The sequence below is a fragment of the Lutjanus erythropterus genome, chromosome 1 (genome assembly GCF_056507025.1).
Source record: "Lutjanus erythropterus isolate fLutEry1 chromosome 1, fLutEry1.hap2, whole genome shotgun sequence".
NCBI lineage: Eukaryota > Metazoa > Chordata > Actinopteri > Lutjaniformes > Lutjanidae > Lutjanus > Lutjanus erythropterus.
This window is the reverse complement of record NC_139317.1, coordinates 16,453,667-16,474,602: the sequence shown is the minus strand read 5'-3', so window position 1 is coordinate 16,474,602 and position 20,936 is coordinate 16,453,667. Positions and strand designations below refer to the sequence as shown.

General features: G+C 38.1%; 1 protein-coding gene across 4 annotated transcripts in view; it reads right to left on the bottom strand.

Annotated features, from left to right (window-relative positions):
- LOC146332762 (protein diaphanous homolog 3-like) overlaps positions 1-20,936 on the bottom strand; it is a 225,916-nt gene that overhangs the window by 204,203 nt on the left and 777 nt on the right. For 3 of the 4 annotated variants that reach the window (XM_084715020.1, XM_084715038.1, XM_084715048.1), the window contains exons 2-4: positions 12,865-12,897; positions 12,243-12,425; positions 11,831-11,935 (exon numbers count right to left, since the gene is read on the bottom strand). In XM_084715020.1, the coding sequence (XP_084571146.1) occupies positions 11,831-11,935; positions 12,243-12,425; positions 12,865-12,897 (321 nt within the window). The remainder of the gene's footprint in view (positions 1-11,830; positions 11,936-12,242; positions 12,426-12,864; positions 12,898-20,936) is intronic. The other variant, XM_084715028.1, reaches the window with a different exon arrangement.

Below are 20,936 nucleotides of genomic sequence, written 5' to 3'. Positions count from 1 at the left end.
TATCTTCAGTCATCAAAGAATGTGTTAAAATGGTCATAAGCACCTCTGTAGCCTTGGAAAAGGAAATTGATCACTCATATCGGCAGAATCAAATCTACGTGCTTTTTGAATAAGAGCCAGGACAGCAAAAACATTACAGGGTTAGATCTAAGTCTCCTGTGATAGTAAGTTCATTTGGGATGTAGTCTTGGACAGCCAGAACACTGGAAAAAGGTCTGGCTCTGCACTTTAACATTCTGCTAGAGCGGAAGAAAGCGCTCCATTTTTTTCTGTATTCCTTGAAAGCAATCACTGTCGTCTTGGGTGGCACACAGCCTAGGATACAGCAATGGTGGCCCTGCAAAATAATGTCAAGGGAATTTGTTTTGGTGGAACATTTGCTCATGGGGAGGTGAGCCCTTGCATAAAAATAGCAAAATCCCTTCAAAAGAAAAGCTAACAGCTGCTAGCTTGTTAATTAGCTCATTCATTCCATAACGACCAAGTCAGGGCTAAGCTTGCCATTTTCAGTGGGTAGGTTGCAAGCTCTGAGATTGTTCTTGTCCCCCGTAGCAACAGGGATTTTGAAAGCTGTACCATACAAATAGCGTCAGGATAGGGGAACATGGCGTGAAATGGGCAGCCAATGGCAGGATATACCCACACGTTTACATGTACTGGGCTTCACTATAGGTTTACCCCAATGACACTCTGCCTCAGTTATCTCGTAATTCCATATCTTGCTGAAGTCCAACATATTTTAACCTCCCGGCCAAGTCCCAGTCAGGGATGCAACAATATTTCACAACAAAAAAAAGTGCAATAATATATACCACGATTTTCCATGGTATATTATTATATTATGTTATGTTTAGAGATGCGCCGATCGACCGGCCAGAGACCAGAACCTCAGCGTCACATATCCGATTCTGTGCCCGTCATTGTCACACACGTGTTCTGCACGATGGTCACGTCATGCGCGCAGAAGACAAACTGACCGTGACGTCAACACAGCGCTGATAACAGCTACACACTCTGACACATGTCTGCTTGAAGCTGGTGTCAGAGACAGATTCCAAGAACAAGACAAAGAGAAGACAGACAGTCTACAACAAGACAGAGCAGCTGACAATGTCGCAAAACAGCCTTAAACTATGTACCTCTTCATGCTAATGTTAGCCAGCAGCAGAGTGCTGTTCACAGAGGGACAGTTAAAATCTCACCTCCTGTTCTGGATGAAGAATAAACAACCTGTGTTGATGTGTCTCCTCAAACATTTTCTCATCCAGACTCCTTTAACTTCTGCTTCTGTTTTTTCACGGCAAAGTTTTACGGCAGCAAATTGTTGCATCACGTCCGTCTCCAGTTTGTTTACATCTGCTTCCACAGGCGATCACATGAAATCGCGAGATTCAATGGTCTCGCGAGATCACATTCAGCTGATTCATAATCTTAATGTAAACCTATAATAAGCCCTGGCTGTAACCTGGAGGACTTTGGAGAAAATTTAAATAGTATTTCATGAATATTTAATAGTCAGTGTCATATTATGAACATCTAATTTAATTTTTACAAGAAAAGTTGCAAAAATGTTTGTGAATGCTGTCAATTCCAGTTCTTAGAAAGACTGAAAATCGGAATCGGTCAAAATCGGAATCGGCAGGTCAGACCCTTATAAAAACCGGAAATCGGAATCGGCTAAGAAAATTGCAATCGGTGCATCTCTAGTTATGTTATATCATATTATGTTATTATTTAACGAGGAAAGTGCACTCAGCAGAGTCCACCAGGCAACCTGAAAAAATAACTGGATGTGACCCCGTTGTCACCAATATTTTGATAAGTAATTGTAATTAAACTGCATTTAATGTTTTCTCAGTAACTGTAATGGATTTCAAATGCATTTATTTTGTAACGTACTTGCATGTAACTAGTTACATGTAAGTAGTTATTCTGTAGCACAAATTGTGTGAATTTTTGTCATAATCAGTGTATGAATTCTTGGGGTAATGGCTAAAAACATGCTTTTTGAGGTTACGTTGACTTTGGCCGTTGACAGCAAAACCAAAATCTAAGCAGTTCATCCTCAGTCCAAGTGGACGTAAATACCAAATTTGAAGAAATTTCTTCCAAGTGCTCCTGAGATATTCTGTTTACGTGAGTGGGACATACATAATAAAGGACATTTTTCAAGTCATATTTTTTCTTTATTCTTCATTATCATAATAAATATCGTATTGTGTACTTTATATTATCGTATTATTGATTCTTGAGTTTTTGGTTACATCTCTAGCCATCACTGTGATGACATAACTTCCATGGAAGTTCTCAAGTGAGATAAATTGGTCAAAACGCTGTACAGCACTTAGTCACACACCACTAACTATGTCAGTGATTCTGGTGAAACTAAACCATATTTTGTGGAGAAAATATTTTTTTTAGTTTTCCCTCTGATGTCTTCCAGCTGCTCTTCCTCAGTTTCCTGATGGATTGAAGGCTTTACTTGTCAGCATCGATGCTGTGCCAGAACCAGAGCAAGGTCGAACAGGCACCATAACCAGACTCAGCCTCTAACAATATGAATATCATGACATAGACAAAGTGACAGAAAAAAATGTTGATGGATAAATCTAAGAAAAGAAAAGGAGGGAGTGACTCAGCAAGAGGCTGCTGGAAAGAGTAAATGCTGGACTGGCTTTTAGTCATTGGCAAGTATTTTGGAAACTAAATATTTCCAAAGTATTAACCCTAACCCTAACCCTTTAAGCTCAGTAAACAGATAATAATTTGACCAAAATTTCTCCCATTTGTCCAGGACATAGGTATCTTCCTGGACAAGTGGACCAGCACCAACTGTTCAACAGAAACACCACAAGACATACCAACACAGGCTGTGTTCGAAACCGCATACTTACTACTACATACTTCCATACCCATACTATCCATACTCCATACTGCATACCCAATCCATCAGACAGTATGCAAAGCGTTTACACTACAGCGTACTGTATGATAACCCACAATGCATTGCGCTCCTACCCGAGCCGAAATCGACAGGCTGAAGCTGATTTCACTTTAGCTCTAACCTCTTTGAATATATCACTTTATCGAGATTTTTTTAAAAATCAGGCGAGAAAGTGGCCGTTTAGATCCCGAGTGTGCCGTTTATTTGTCCAAATACTAACCGTTTACAATTTAGTTCGGACGAATTCGGCGAAATTTAAGCTAGCCGCAGTGAGCAACGCACTTCCGGTTATATTCACAAAATAAAACACCGGTTTCCCTTTCTCATACCAAAAGACCATGGTGATAAATAGTGCTTTTACTTTGAAAACAAGAAGCGAACCAACCCGCAATATATCCTGCTTGACACCGCCGTTTGGACTGATCTCATCCCATTAACGGAATTTGACCAATCATGATGCCTTACCGGCGGAGAGTCTTGTCGGCTATGAGACGAAGATCGGCCCGCCGTCTTCGGTACATCATGGTCGCTATCGACTTGGGCTTGTTGTCAGATGTAAGTTGTATTTATTTTTTAAACTTTCTTAATAAATGTAAATCCAATGAGAAATCGCTAACATAACACACCTCCAAGCATAAAAATTGGAGGGAAAATTATATCTAACCTTACTCAGTTTGGTAATTCTCCTGTCCTGTTCGCGGTGACGTCACGTCGCGTTGCATCCTGGGCAATTTGAGTGTGAGTAGTAAGCTGATGATGCATGCTCAACATTTCTGGCGAATGCAGTATGCATCCGGGAACTTCTCGCATAATCAAAAATCGCATACTGCCAGTGTAGACACACTGCATACTCAAAGAGTTAGTATGAGTAGTAGGTAAGTACGTGGTTTCGAACACACTCACAGTCTCCTCCCAATCAGGTGGTAGTCCTATGAATCTAGCACTCTTCAGTGACAACAACACCACACTTCAGTGTTGTCATCATCATGGCTAAAATGATTGCAACTCTTTCTCAGCTTAGGCCGACTCTTGCTTTGAATGTCTCTTGCTCTGTTGAAAGTGACTGGAACAGCAGCTGCAATTTTGCCAATTCCACCCACTCCCTGGCAGCACACCAGCCCATCAAGGATACAGTAAGTGTCTGCCTCCCTCCATTTACCTCTTCTGGCCCAGTGGTCAAACCCCTTTCCCATCCTGGAGAGACATGATGATGACCATCCTGTTTGTTTCTTGGGATCTCTAAGACCTTCAGCAGTAAAAGAACAATGAGTGCTGCTCATGGCAGCAATAAGCAAATCTGGCAGGTCCTTTCTCACTAAAGGCATTAGTGACAGCCTGTTTGCCTACTGCTGGCAACAGATTGGCTGTGGACCCACCTGCAACCCCAGCCACATAGAGCAGCCAAGGGAGAGCCCCTGTGACCCTTCTGTCTCCTCCAATAGAAGACATTTTCAACTCAATGTTATTATGATTTATACCATGGTCTGGCTAAATCCTCTTTCCTGATTGGCTGCCAGGTGTGCGCTAAAACTGTTTTACGACCAAGTAGTTTGGCTCAAGTTTAATCACCCTTTGAAATTCATCCACCCAACTTGTAACCATAGCAACATTAAAGAGCACAGCTGTTAGGTTACACATTATCAACTGCGGCAAGCCAGCTGAGTTAGCAACTTGATAAAATAACAACTGGGAAGGAACAATCAGCAATGGCTGGTTTAAAATTTCTTTCAATCTATTCTGAGAATACAACAATTTCAAAAAATGGGACGCAGCGAGAGAAATGGTGAAGAAAAACTGACACCCAAAGAGCTTAAAATGATAGAGGAAGACGAGGATGAAATAAACACAAAATCAACAAAATCGGCAGCTGATGTACTGAAAAACTTTTTAAAAGAAAAACAAAAGCACGCAGATTTGGAAACATGCTCTGTGGTCACCCTTAACAATGCCTTACATGATTTCTATTAGAGCTGCACAATATATCGTTTGAGCATCGCCATCGCAATATACGTGTGTGCAATAGTCACATTGCAGGTCGTGCGATGTATTTTTTCATATCGCAATATATATCACAGGGTTAAAAAAAAATCGCAATGTCAGTTTTTTTCCAATATCATGCAGCCCTAATTTCTATTCCTGGGTTCACTCTACCAAGGATGGCAGTAAGTACAGTGTGGAAAGTTTAATCAACTGTTATCAACTGCCATATGTCACATTTTAATATTAAAAGTGATATGGTGTTCAAGTCAAGCAATGCTTTCTTCGAAGTCATACTAAAACACTGCAGGAAAAGTAGGTGTCAGTTCCTTGTGCCATTTTTCAGTTCTTCGAAGTTGTTGTAAGAAATGTTCAAATCAACCCTCACCCTTTTGTAATTTATACTGTGACTAACCACTTGGTTGTAAAAGTGGCTAGAATTATTCCTTGTCATGACAACAGTAAGCTCTTGCTTCATAGCTTTCGATTTTGAGTGCAACATTTTCAACAAAACTTGAAGACTAAATTAATTCCAAGCTATTTATTTGTGTTGTCACAATTTGTGTTGTCACAATACCAAAATTTTGACTTCAATACCAAGTTTGGTATCACAATACTCCAGATGCCAAAACAATACACAAGACTGAATCAATCTTCACTCGATACCTAACAGATCAGAAACGAAGGGAAATTAATCCTGAACAAATGCTAGAATCCTGGAAAGTTATAGCAATTTCGTGTTTCATGGCAAGATATCAAAACTCAACGCCACATCATGCACATGCCCTTCAACCAACTTTAATAACTTTTGATCACAAAGTTGTCTAGATGGCACACCGATTTCGAAGTCAAACTGATGAATTCTGTAGGAGGAGTTTGTTAAATTACAACACGTGGAAATCGCAGTAATTGACCATTAAATTCAAAATGGCAGACTTCCTGTTGGGTTTAGGCGATTCGTTCTTTTTTGTGCATCTGGGCATGATATATGTATGTCCTAGCAACGAGGTCAGTGCTCGGGCCCTAACGACACACATATATATGAGGCCAAATTGCTCATTTCCGATTATATTTATTAGGTCAAATGTTAATATATTATGTATTATATATCTGACCTGCACAATCCCCATGTATTATTCCATGAATAGTTCCAAAACTACAATCCATGATTTCACCAACAGGCCATTTACACTTAAACATTATTCCAGCAACACAATAAAATTTTCTTTTTTAATTCAAGAGCATTATGTTCACTGTGGGCACTGTTATGTTATCTAAATGGACAGGGGGAGTGTGCCTTTTCTAGTGGCTGTTCTGACACTACAGAGCCACCACGTTTGGAAGTGACATGTAACTAGTGCTAGTAGCCCTGTGCTGGTAAGCTATAAAACATTTTCAAACAAACCAAAACGAAGCCCCCAAATAACTTGTGTTTAATATAATGTCGCAGACAGCAATATTATCAAGTGCAAGTGGAATACATTCGACTTGAGCAAAAACATTTGCATGTATCACAGGGCTTTGCAGAGTGTGTTGAAAGGACTGGGTGGACAGAGCCACTGCTTCATCACTGAAAGACAGCTGCTGAGCTCCGGGGAGCTCTAGGGAAGAGCTGGGTTTAGAGCCGGAGCAAAAAAGTACCGACATTTCAGTATACCATTGAACACTACTATTTATAACTAGATTTTTCCCAAATATATGTAAAAATTGACATATAAACAATTTGTCAGTTGTATTCATAATTACATAGGCTATAGAATAATCAACCTGATCTGCCATGCAATGGGATTATAAGCCACTGTCATGCATTGCAAACAAAACTCTTCAAACAGGTAAAACAAAAACCTTTCGCAACACCAAGAAGAGTGGTGGTCACCAGAAACCCACTCTTGCTGTTCAATTTTAACTTCAAACAAGTCTGAGTCTCCGCACATCACTGTCCTCTCATCACTTCCGACCACAACCCTGTGGGAGAAATGCTGTCTATTCATTCACCCACAGTGATTTCCACTTCTATCTCAATAACTGTGCCTGCAACAATTATGGTAATGGAGCAGCAGCACCCCCCCCCCCCATCACTTCCCCATCTCAGCCGCCCTTTCCATTTGGGGTTCTCCTCTCTTCACAATGGGACAGGGATGGGGAGTATTGCTGCAATGCCTCGATCTCTCTGTCTCACTGCACACTCACTCTCAGAGCACTTACTCTGCACAGCCAAAAGTTCTGAGGCCTCCCCTCCCGTCTGCTAGATCAGACAGAGGATACAGAGATAGTGACCAACAATGATAACAACTGACACTACACCCAAACCGTGAAAAGCTTTGCCTCACTGCCATGGCAAAAACCAACATTAACTAAATATTGTGCTGGACCTGCAGTGAACAGAACAACACCACTCTTATAAGAGTTCAACAACACAACCTCATCCAAACTATACTGTACCAAATCAAGGTCCAATAAAATATCCTTAACTGGTAAGCTTCAGTCAGTTGTGAATTCATGTTATTTGCACATGAAATGTTCAAATCAAGACCATGTCAGATATTTATGTCACCATGCCAAGCAGACTTCTTCTGGGGAAAAGCAACAAAAAATATGACCAAAGCATGGATATTAACTACTATGAAGAAAACTTTTAAAATGGTAAATTTTGCTAAAAGGTGCAAAACTTGCAAATGTTATATATTTGCCTACTTAAAAATAGAATTTCTACACTATCATTTTTAAAAAACATATTTAAAAAAGGACCTTAGGAATAAAATTAAAGACATTAAGGGCAGGTACATCATTTTTGTTTTTTGAGGTTTTTATATCATTCAGCAGCTTCCAAGTTGTATTCATTATGTAGTCACCAGAGTAACCTCTAACTGCTGCTCAATATACTCGCTGTTATAACTCTCTTTGGCTGGAGCTAGCCTCCTAGCTGCAGTTACATCAGTTAGCTATGTAGCTACAGGCCCGATTAGGACTGGAGTCTGCTGGAACGTGATACGCAGAGCACTGGGGGAGTGTTTCTGTTTATAACGAGGGAACTGAACCTGGCTTGTCAGCGTCTGAGTGAACATGGCCGAACCTGGACCAAACACAATCTCTGAGACCAACAGGGACCAGCATGACAACAGGGAATTATGTAGTGAACTGATATTCAACAACTCCGATCAGGACTCTGACTCTGGAATGACAGAGATGGCAGGTGGGAACGGGTAAGGCGTGAAGTGAAGAGAAGCGAGAAGGAGGTCAGACATCAGAGGCAGCAGGGAGCCACAGTATTTTCACATCTAAAGATTAATTAATTAAGGATATATTTTCAACCCCACCAGAGCTAGTGATTAATGAACAGTGGAGAGACTAACAAAGACTTTTTGGTATGCATTATTTTGCTTCTGCTGAGTTTGAATTGTTTTTTTTACAAACAAGCTTGTCTTAATTCGGTAAAAGAGAGAAACTTGAATTCAGAAGATGCATAGTTTATTGCAATTAGTGTAAAAATATTTTCTTTCTTGACATTTTTGTGAGTTTCTTTTGTTTTTTAGATTATAAAAGCTATGAGCTTGTGACAGCTGCAATGTTGCCCCTCGTATACATCTCCCAGATCAGAGTACAAGAGGTTCGGACTCCTTTCATGGGTGGGGAAGGGAGGGGAGGGTGTCAGCCCCGTAACCTACATCACTGGTTTTTATAACGGCTGAGTAGGTGTTTCCATTTGAAAAACCGGGAAAAGAATGACGACTGACGAATGACTCACTCTTTAAAAAAATAAAAAGTCACACTGCTAATATGCCTAAGCCCTGTAAATAAGATACAGTGTGTGTGTGTGTGTGTGTGTGTGTGTGTGTGTGTGTGTCTTGTGACTATTGCCTGATTTTAGACCTTCAAATCCACCCACTTCACCAAGTTGACCAATTCTCTGAATATGAAAATGGAGTGCAATGAGTTGACAACTCAGTCTGATACCAGGCTATTATGATTGTACCTGAGGTAACGTGTAATTATTCAGTGTTCAACATGCTCTGTTTACATTCTATAATGTGCATTTACCTACTTGGGTATTGGTTTCTCTCTTAATGATCAGCTCCTTCAACAATCAATCACTTTAATTGAGGTCTCAGCCACAACTGCAATTTGGAAACCAGCAGACCACAATTTATGCTTGATCAATGTTGGGACAGTAAGCCTCAGTCTCATGTTTTCTGATACATGCTGATTAAAAGGTCTCTGATCCTTACAGGCAGTACATCCTGAGAAAGTCAGGGGTGAACTGAGCGCCACAGTATGGCTTGTTCACACGAAATTGTATCCAAAAAGGAAGGTTTGGAAGATAACCTCGTTTGGCAAAATTAGAATGCTGAAGCCTAGTATCTGACCTATAGAATGCATTTTTGCCAAGGTAAAGGATTGTAGGTTTTGATCTTCATAATCCATTGGAAATGTATTAGCAAGGGATCTCATCACGGACGTATCTACAAGATAACAGGTACAGTGACTAATAATTATTTTAACATACATAATGGCATGTGAGTATTGTACTGTCTTTGAAAATAAGAAGACTTCAAAAAAAGGAACACTGAACATTGACTATTCTACTCCCCCATTTCTAAAAATTCTTTTGAAGGGTTTGAAAAGGCAACATTAAGTAAAACACAAGTTCCTACACAGCAGGGGCACTGCAGGAAAATCTACAGTGAGGTCTCAAAGAAGTAAAATTGGGTATTTCAACAACTACAGCTGCACAACACACTGGCAAGGGTCACCAATTATTTTATGTAACAAAAGTACACAACCATTGTTCTTCTACAAGGCTCTCTACCAAAATTGCAAGCCGGAAGAGTCATATTGTTGTGGAGACAGGTGTGTGAGGAAATTGGTTTCTCATATTTTATATCTAGGCTTTTTGGACTATGTGTTTATTAATTATTTTACTGTAACCCATTGTGCAATAACATTTTCCTTTAATGCAGCACTTCTGAACAACAGTATTACAGATTTAATCAGAACACACATGCTACTTTGAGTTTTACTGGACACACATGAGACTAAAACAATTCAAATCAGCAAGGTGTTGTAGTACTTTGGCCCCAGTCTGGAAGGGCTGCTATAAGCTTTCCAAGCCACCAGATGTCACTGTGCTGCATTTGAAGACCCAAAGCTTTGATTTTCTGTTTAGCACAAATACAAAGAAAGCCCCAGTGCTTCACAAGGTTTTATCCACTCATCACTGCAGTACAGCATAACCTTGAGTGTATTATTGCTTAAGGACCAGGTGTTGGTCTGAGAGGGCAAATTATTTGATGAGAGCCTCGCCAGCCTCGTAAAATAACAGTCATTATTTGACGATACCATGGTCTTGAGAGTGATTTAAGACTGGGAAACAGAATTAAAACCAGCCTGTTGAGTATCTTACATCAAGTGTCAGCTGTCATATTAACTCGAGAAAATGAGAAAAATACTGTATGTCAGCATGCTCATCTTCACAACCTCTCTCTCTAACGTGCCACGTGTTATGTAAATGTAGCATTTAATAAAACTGGTGTATTGAAGGATTTTAATTTGTTGCATTTTGGCCAGTGGCCACACTATTTTATCATGCAGGTAAACAAATGCAGGCATATAAACAAGCTGGTCCCCATGGTAACTCGAGATGGACAGCCTAAGGCAACGCTGGAAAGCTGTCTGGTTATAGCAAATATAATAAATACAACACTTCTTTGCAAGACAGTGCACCAACTTGTTAACCAGAAAGCCTTTAAAAAAACAAACATGTAAAGGAAAATCTGAGCTGTCGGCAGTGCAACGTCAGATAATTTGAGGACTGGTTAATGTCTGTCTATTTGTTACAACAGCAGTTGATTTAAGTTAGGAGGTGCCCTCAGGTAAAGGTTATTCTCAAGCTTCTGTTAATATGAAATCAACAAATAAAAAACACCTCCGGTAGACTGTTTCATTATTATTCAAACTAAGTATCAGGGACTGAACTCACATTAACTTTGAACATGCTCTAGGGTAGATATTTAATGGAGTATCACCTTCAAATTGTGGTCTTTCAATAGTATTCTATTCTTAAGGGTAAGAGAAATCAATGTAAAGCATGTTTTTTTTTGGTCTAGAAGAGAAAGACTGATCCATAGTTTCCATTTCTTTGGAGATTTAATCGTTTTCCTCTGTACACTGACAGTTTGATCACCCTCTATCAAGATCTGTCTGTGCTTTGAGAGGGAGCAAAGGAAAAGCTCAGGGCTCATTGCTTAAACTTTGAATGAGGGCCAATCAACCATGATGGAAAACTCACATACACAAAATCTAATCAATTATCTTCCAGCACTCAAAAATGTTAGTCAGAATGAATGCCAGACTTCATCCATTTGTGCTGTGATGCCCTATTACTCAAAACCATAAACAATTTACCATATGTTGTGATGCACTACAATCCAAAAGCAACAGAAGTTATTAAAGTTGAAATAAAGTTGAAATATATTTTTGATCATATTATGGGACAGAGTGAGCAAACCAGAGAGAGATCAGGAGTAACAGTGGAGAAAACAGAGAAAAAGAAAGGGATGCAGTCTCAGCAGTATGAGTATTTTTACAAATGCATCCCAGTGCAATGGTAATTACATCTCCACATGATAAAGATAGCAAGACAAATGAGATTGCAATGGCTTGTAATCTAATGAACCCTGTTTTTAAAACTAAATAATCAATTTAATAATTAAAACTCAATTCCTCCCTCCCTCCTTTTTCAGGCCAGGTCACATGCGAGATGTGCCCTGAGTACACACAAAATTTTAAGATGATAAAAATAAATTATTTAAACAAATTCCAGATATTAAATAATGTAACTATAAAATGTGAAGCAGCAAAATATGAGATAAAATTAAGTAAAAAATAATAATCATTCATTCAAACACTTACAGTTTTAGAGGCAGTAAAAATATACTGAATGACCATTTCTCTCTTTGTGTTGAGGTCCTTGTCTCTCAGTGGAGTCTTTTTTTCCTCACTTAAATTCATGTCCTCCTGAAAAGGAAAAAAAAAACAGAAATAGAGGATGAATCTTACTGAAATTTATATCTGCAATATTCTTGCAACACCTTAGCAACACCTCTCGCACATTTTTTCCTCACAGCATATTAATTATGAAATACTTTGGCAGTATTAGGTTTGGCTAAAGTGTTATTATACATCTTTATTTTATTTAATTTGTTTATTTCATAACCTTTGTTAGACAGAATTTAGTTATTCAATTGCTATATTGGCCTAATAATTGGGGATCATATTATATCAGCAAATTAGACATTATTCTATCCACAACAGCAGAACATACCATCATCTTTTCAAAAAGAGCGAGGATCTCTTTTTCTGAGGTGATCTTTGATGACAGCTCCTCAAACTGATGTGAGGTGGATGATGAAGAAATGGACCAATCATTACTATTGTGTTTAGAGTATGATAAGGGTGGCCGCTCCTTTTTACTACCAGGAATCCGAATACTGGCGAATCTGTCCAGCTGTACAGACAACAGAGAAAAACACAATTAAAACAGGGAAAAGTACACAATAATTTTTTGACAAGATACATAAAAGATGTGTTAGATGCAGAGCAGATTTAAATGGTTAATAGCCAAAAGACAAAACAATTAGCCTATTAATGAGTTAGAATAATTATGCTATCAGTGTGAACTGTTTGAACAAACCACATAGACAGAACATCTGTTAAACATATGTTGAGCAAAGCACTATCTAGATAACATGTAGAGTCAACAAAGACATTAGTGGGAAAAGCAGTCTGTGCTCTGTGATGTGAATGAATCCAAAGTCTGGCAATGAAGACCAGTTTCATCGTCACTTTAAAAAGGCAGATTAAAGGACTTTTAGAAAGGAGATGATAGATGTGGCAGAGATCGACAACCAAGAGAAGAAAAAGCACATCAATATCTCAAATCTTACCACATCATCTGTGATGTTTCTAAAGGGTAAGTGCTACAGGTAGAGAACAGAAAAAACAAATCAGGATACGTAAAGCGACTGCATCATATATTAGAAAAAAAATACCTTCCCTACAGCAACCAAAAACAAACTACTGTGATAGCATTTATGAAAAGATACAATGGACTGCTAACACAGTAAAACATTTTGGTTGTTCATATTCTACATTAGAGAATTAAATTCTTGAAAAACAAAGATACAGTGCAGTCTCAGAGGGTTGCAAAGCACTGAAATGTCTAGCTCTTCTCCATTACACTCATCTCAAAATTCAAAAAGAGACAGTTTTCAGTTTCAGGGTGTTAAAGGGATAATTTGGATTGTTGTGAAGTGGGGTTGTATGAGGTACAGTAAATCCATTATAAAACACTGAATTCACATAATAACACAAATGAACTAACAGATTGAGGCAGTGGTAGTCTAGCAACTGCCACGTTCTACAAGGTAAAATTACTGCTTTCACCTATGGAGTGCAATATTTGACTTATGTAATGACAGTTTCCGATCACATAGCAAAGAAAAGCAGTGACAATATTCTAGATATAGTGTACATTTAAACCGATCACTTTTAGGTGGACTGTTTTTAAGAGGCTAAACTACCCTTTGTTTGTCACCCCATCCACAACAGTTCATTGCTTAGCCTCTGTGTGTGTGCCCCTCTTTTCTTCTCCTAACGGGGGGCATGTTGACCACTATCAATAAGTAATATACACAACCCTGCATTACATAATCTAAATGATCCTTTTAACACTCACATTTGATGAAAACTGAAGATGAAAGCCAACACAACAAAAATGCAATGCACAAACACAACAACAGCAACAAAAAAGAAAAAAAAGAACCACTGTCCTAATACTTCCTGACTGCACTGTGCTTCATCAGCTTTTCAAAGACAATTATAACCAAGCACAATGGGTGGGTGCCAAACCCACACATGGGGCACTCAGTGATGCAGTTTACAATTTAAACTTGGGCTTAATAATCTGTTAAACTCAAGTGTCATGTTACTCGACATTAACGACACTAGTCATTTTAACAAATTCTACTACCTAAAAAGTGTTTCTCTAACAGGCCCTGTCTGCATATTATGAAGGATCCACTTGTGCAGTAGACGAGGAGATTGGCAGCTGGCCTGTTGTTATCTGTGTGTACCAGCTACCTCAGTGCTTGCCGAGCAAGTTTTGTCTGCTGCTTTTTCTGCTCTAGCAGAGTTTTTGTTTATTTGTTGTTTGTTTTTCTGAAGACTTCTTGGGAAGTTGCCATCTGTACTTCGAACAGGTGCAACAGAGACAAAACTGCCAAAGGAGTAGTCCTAATAAGGAATAAGAAGTCAATATATGAACAGACAATATGAAATTTCAAAATGCTGTCATAATGAAATGCTGAATGAAAAACTGACACAGAAAGGTTAAGTCTCCCTCAAACATAACAGCAAACCATACAGAACCTCAGAGAAATAAATCGATACCCACCAGTGCTTAATTAATATAAAATCGGCAGGAATGAAATATGTCAGCCTGTCAATGAGCCATCCCCCTAATGAGTGCTCTGAGATTAACATCAGACATTTTTCTTCAAAATGTGCTCAAAAAGAAACAAGCTGACATGAGAGACTTTAATAAAATGACCCACCATATTATTTTGTCTCCTCTGATCAGCTCAACAATTGGTCAAACTAATTGGACATAGCTGTCAAACTTTTACCCCTCATGCCCAGTGCTCACATTCTAACAAACTACGCTGGAGTATGCACAGACCTACATTTGGACCAAGATGAACCCCAACAATTAGACATTAACTATACTAAATGATTTTATTCATACTTGATGTTAAAAGGGGTCAAATACTAGGGCTGTGTATTGGCAAGAAGCTGATGATATGATACTTATCATGAAATAACAGGAAAAAAATACTTTTCAGAAGCTGATGTCAGATCAGTAGATCTGTTTCACACCTCTCTATTCTCACCTTCACCTACTCATTCCACTTTTGCACTCCTGACTTAACATTCATTTGAATCGCACTGGAATGATCAATGGGTTTGTGACTCACAAAAAAACAGGCTTTAACAAAGTTTATATCATAATTAAACTCTTCAGAAATGGAGAAAAAGCTTTTCATCACAACTGTATTTCACAACTCATCAATGATTTAAATGCATGTTTCTTTTAAGAGGAAACAAACTCTCTGAACACAATAAGAATAAAATTGCAGTGCAAGCTAGATGGAAATAAATAGAATCCAGCAGCAGAAAACTTCTCCCATCAGCATCCTTCAACAATTTAGCTCCTAGTTGTTCTCCAAGTCCTTGTTATTCAGTTCTGCTAATGCAAAGTCTGGCAGACAGGCACCCTGAACAGTATAATAAAATGCAACAGTGAATTGGTCTTCCTGTTCTGGCCCTGCAAGATTAATGGTATGGAACCCAAAAATGGCAAATATAAAATGAATGAATGGACATTATGCCAGCTCCTGTTCCTTTTCATCAATTTCATAATTTATTTAATATGACGTTCAGAATTTTGCTGCTTGTGCCTAAGCAGTCTTTTGTCCCAGCTGTTGCAGTGTCTCTTTCATGTCTCTGCAATTATGTATCATTGCAGCTTGTTCGTGGATCCCAGCGTGAGGCTGTTATATACGTATAGGACATCAAAATGTTCAGTTGGTACTCATTGTTTAATCTAAACAGCAACAAACAATCATTGTACAAAGGAATCCACAGGTGGTTTTCCCAGGCTGCTTGCAGTACAATAGTCAATATCACTACACTGTCAGAGCGGAGGGCAATGGAAACGCCGCAACGGGACAGTGAAAACGTGACATGGCTGTAGAGTAGATGGCGCACAGTTAGGTGCAAAAGCCATGCTGAGACCTACACTGTTTTGCCAGATATTCATACTGTGAGTAGTTTGCATCAGTAAAAAAATATTAATGTCAAATAAAAATTTGCCTTGCAGCTGCTGTATAAGAATTACTTACAATGAATGATTTTCAAATACCAATAGCAGTGTGCCTGCTTCTCTTCATTTCATGTCTGTTAATTAAATATCTTTGGATTTGGGATGGTAAGTCAGACAAAACAAGTTATGTAAAGACATAACTCTGGGCTTTGGGAAACTGTGATGGACCTTGATCCCTTGTTTTTTGGTATTTTTTGATGATGAACAACTAATACAGTCATCAAGAAATTAATTGGGACATTTAGCAGCAATGAAAATGTGTGTTAGCTGCAGCTGTGCAGGAGCCCAACAATTCAATGCCATCTCTTAGTACCCATCCATAGTTACAAATTAATTGTCGTAAGGGTGAGATCTCACAGTGACTCCACATTTCCAAGACTTCAAAATAGAGCAAGAAGTGAGAGCTAAGGCCAGCACAGGACAGTGAGTCAGCCCAAAAGTAGCTTTTGATAAGAAACATAATTGTCTAGTATAGCCTAACTGAAAACTGACAAAATGGAAAATAAAAGTGTGACCGCCATAAAGCTAGCTGAAGGGCCATTTGGTTAACCAGCAATGCTTTGAGTTTTTCAAGATCTCACTATTGCAAATCCTTTGTTTTAATGGACAAAATAGGACGGCCTGACAACAGTAATTTGTAAATGTCAGTGAATTCATTTTAGTTTCCACTATCACCCTGTTCATTTAATTAAACTGTGATAAGATCTTTTTCAATTAACTGAGACAAGTAACCCACCATTCGTAGAGAATGCACTGATTTGTAAAACACTGCACAAGAAATCCACAGCAGTAAAGAGAGGAAAAAACCAAAAGAGAACGATTCACAGAAGTCAGGACAAAGGAAAAATTAAAGTACCCAAAACTCAACAAAAACCAATACAGCATAGACCTCGAATTTTGAAATTATTTATTTTTTTACTTTACCTTTTTGACTGTGAGCAATTACACAAGCCCCGAAGGACTGCAAATACTTACCACAAAGCAAAAGGACTACTACACAGGACTTTCAGCAATGAATGGTGCTGTACCATCTTAATTAGCAGTATTTACAAAGCAAACATTTAAAACTATGGCCTCTTAAGTCAAATTTTCTACTACTTTTTTTCCTTCAGAAATCCCCTCATAAATAGCATGAGTGATTTTTTCTTCTTGCGTGGCATTAGACTTAAATCTATCACTCATCAAACTTAACCGCACTTAGTGCCACAAAGTTTTTCTTCCACACGAGAGTTAGTGAAGTGTTTCTTTCTAAAAGTTTAATTTTCTGTGGGCTGACTAATTGATTCATCTTCATAACATTTCTGCACAACCTTTCTGGCAGTATCAACAGCCCTAACTGAAAAGACACTCAGCAAAATAACTTCAACAATTTAAAGTTACATGATTGCAACATGGCTGCAAATTTGCTTTGGTTGAAAAAACTTGCCAGCTAATATAAATGCTAATAAAAATACATTTCACTGATATGGCTCACTTTTCCACAAACTAGGTTTTTGTGTATCACATCAGTCTCATGTTCAAATTTTAGCTCTAAAATGACAGATATCCTGCTGACTCTACTCGTAAATTTTGTTTTATATACCTCTTTTTTAATTTTTCAGGTTTATTGAAAGATCATTTTTTTTAATTGATATTTGAAGGATAAAGGTTAATAGAATAGGTAAATGAAGTGCCTTAATTATGTTAAATGTGTTCACTGTAACTTACTTGAGCACAAAGTTTAGTAATATTGCCCATTAACACTAAAAACACATCACAAAAATTAGTAACATAGAAAAAAAAAGATATTTAACATCCATTACATTAATGAGACCATAAAACCCCTCTAGAGCTAAACTGACAACCAACTGAATGGATGTGACAATAAACAGTCCTTCTCACCCTTTTTTAACCCTACACTTAAAAAAGGGCAAAAACAGCATCTGAGAAGAACATTAACACGTCTTCTGTTCCATTTCTTTCTTTGGTTTTATAATGCTCTGCTTGAAAAGACAGCCACCACACATACAGTGTTCTTTAATGGCAAATCTACTTTCTACCAGTTATAGTAAATACTGTGGTATTGCAGTGCCACCTATTGAGATGACAGCTAATAAATCAGTGTTGTTCACTGTGAAAAATATTTATAATGTTTTCAGTATTTTGTTATAATAATAGTTATATGTTATGAATGTTGTTAGACTGACCAATCTGATGAGAGAGTGTGACTAAATGTGTCAAGATTAAACTGTAACATCACAGGTACATGTATGTATCTTTCAGTGGGAGTAAATAACAAGATGTTCTTTAGTTGTGTATTTCTAACTGGTAAAGAAAACAAAATCGTGAGGGGAGTTTTTATTTTTAATTTTTAAGCTCTCTGGGAGGCATAATGGCCTCAGTGTACTTAGCTGCTTTTTGGGTAGTATATTAAAAGGAGAATCAGAACAATAACTAACACCTTTGTCAGCCTGAGTGAAAATGTGTAGTTCAGTTCACGCAAGGATACTTTCCTTTTCACTCTTGCAGACAACTGTGAAAAAGTGCTGCTGAGTGAGTACACAACATGAAAAATAATATCAGTATGTTTTTGGTGCAAACACAACACTGTCAGGGCTCACTTCACATGCTTTTCACAGTGAAAGTTTGTATTGCTTTTATTTTGTAGTAGCCAGTCTTGAGTGTGTGGCACTTGCAGTATTTTAGCATAAATTAATTAGGTTTTAAATAAGTTAGAATTTTGACAAAATAAACTCAACTTTAGGACCACTTACTTGATTTTCCAGAGCTTTCAACTACGTCTCACATAATCAACAAGGGAGTTTGCTAAGTTGTCATGGAGATAGATTCATGTTCATCATAGTCAATAGATAGGTGGTCATGCAATATAGTAAATGTGGATTAGGATAGTCTTTAATCACCTATATGAACGGCCTCCATCCTAACCAAAGACCATACTTAAAGCTACTACAAGGAGCATTCCTATTTTGTTGATTTTGGAGGCCCATATGGACAAAAGCAGTGGTGTTTAACCCATAATCTACTCTAAACTATGATAACTATAATAATATAAATGACCAAAATATTATTTTCTGCTTTTTTTTAAATTTCCCTGCTGTATCAAAAATGTACAAAAGCGTGACTCTAAAACCAAAGTACATAACAAACTGTTATTTTTTGTGTACACTCCCACCCCTACAACTACCTGTTATTAAGCTCCATACTGAGGTCACATGATGACAACTGAGACTATCCTAACAAAAAACATTTAATATTTTAGCTGCTCATTAGTACTTTGCATACACACAGTATAATGATTTATTACTAAAACGCTATTTCAAAATTTCTATTGGTGGGCTTTGTGCATTTATGCTGAATCTGTCAAGAGATGTTAAATCATCAGATGTTACAAGTTTTGAGGCAGGTTTGAGGAAAGAATTCATATTCCAGTCAGTCCACGAGACACAGTCAAGACATTCATAGGATGCACCACCTCTGTAGTCAGGGAGAAACGGTCATCACAAGTTGCCACAATGCACAAAGTGATTCCCTCATATTGATTAATTTGTCTGACCAACAGCTTAAAAACTCAGCTTTACATTTTTACACATTGTATATATGTTGAGCATACATATGTCTTTGTAACGCACTTTCAGACAGATGCAGTGCAATGATGCAGGTTAAATCCACAGTGGCAGTCAATCTGAATGGTTTAACACACTCAACCAACCTGACTTTGCAACCCTGCATTCATCTATCATTGAACATTTATCTTAATAGGTGAATAGGCGTTTCCAAGCCAACAGCTCATCAGAGGGAGTGGATAATAGTCTAGACTGAAAAATCATTCCTGTACAGAGCTTTACTGTGATTGTAGACTAGAATCTCTGAATGGCGGTGACAAGGTATTAACTTGTGGTAGCACTCTCAATGGGGTCAAATGCAGGTTGAGTGTGCATTAAGAAGAACTGTGTCATAAACAAATCTCCTGTCTGAAACAGGTATATGTGTTATTAACAGAACTCTGACTGCTTTGAAAATGAGACCCCTAATTCAAAACCCCAATAATGTTTTGTTCAAATAGGGAATCATGCCTATATCTCCCAGTAGAATACAGCAGACAAATACCAGACACAATGTCAGTTGGCTTGTAGTAGTAGGAAGCACATGGATTAGCGTAAGAGCTAAACCCTGTGCTAATTTTAACCTTCTGACTTCCTATGTGTGAAGCAAAGTTGAAAAACAGCCAAGGTGACTGATTCACAAAGAATCATTTTTAACTGTGTGTATTCTTGACTGTGAGAAAGACTCCTTAACGGTATTTTCTCAGCAAAAGACATTTCATAATGTCATACATCTTCACCACTGCTCTATTTGCTCTACTAATGTTTCACCAACGTTTCCTAAGCTATGATTGAGCTAAATAGCCAGTAAGTGAAATAAGCAATTGAAAATAGAGTAAATGAGAGGTTTTCAAAGTGGGAGGTGGGCCTCCCCAAGAGGACACCAAACAAAGGCTCGGTGAATGGAAGTGAAAAATTATTACTTTAGTTATCACTTATCAAAAGGAGATCACATAGAGTGACCTACGTGTCTGTGATTTTGTTAAAGAGAGTTCAGATAATCATTCATTCAGATATACTTTCCCAGAAAGTCTCAGAGTCAGGAACAAGCAAATGTCGTTGAGCAGACCTCTTATGTATTTGTTGTAGTCTGAATTATGTCAAACAACAATCTTACACTATATCGGTTCAACGATTGAACACTGATGGAATTAAATATTATCATCATAATCCAAACGGCATTCAGGAATTGAGCAAAACTCAGCAAGTAAACTAAGTGGGGGCATGATTTTCATACTTTTGTCCAAGGGGAGGCCCACATATCAGACTTTGAGAACCCCCGGGGCAAATTAGTCCAAGGCCCTTTTCACATTCATTTCAAGGTAGAGCCATGCATTTATTCACAGTTGTACTATGTTATACAGTATTTTAATATGTGAAAAATACTTATTGCAGCCAATCTTGTGTTTTGCACTTTCCACGGTGTGTCGTCTGTGTCTGTGTGTGTTGCCCATGGGTGGTATCAGAGACAAGA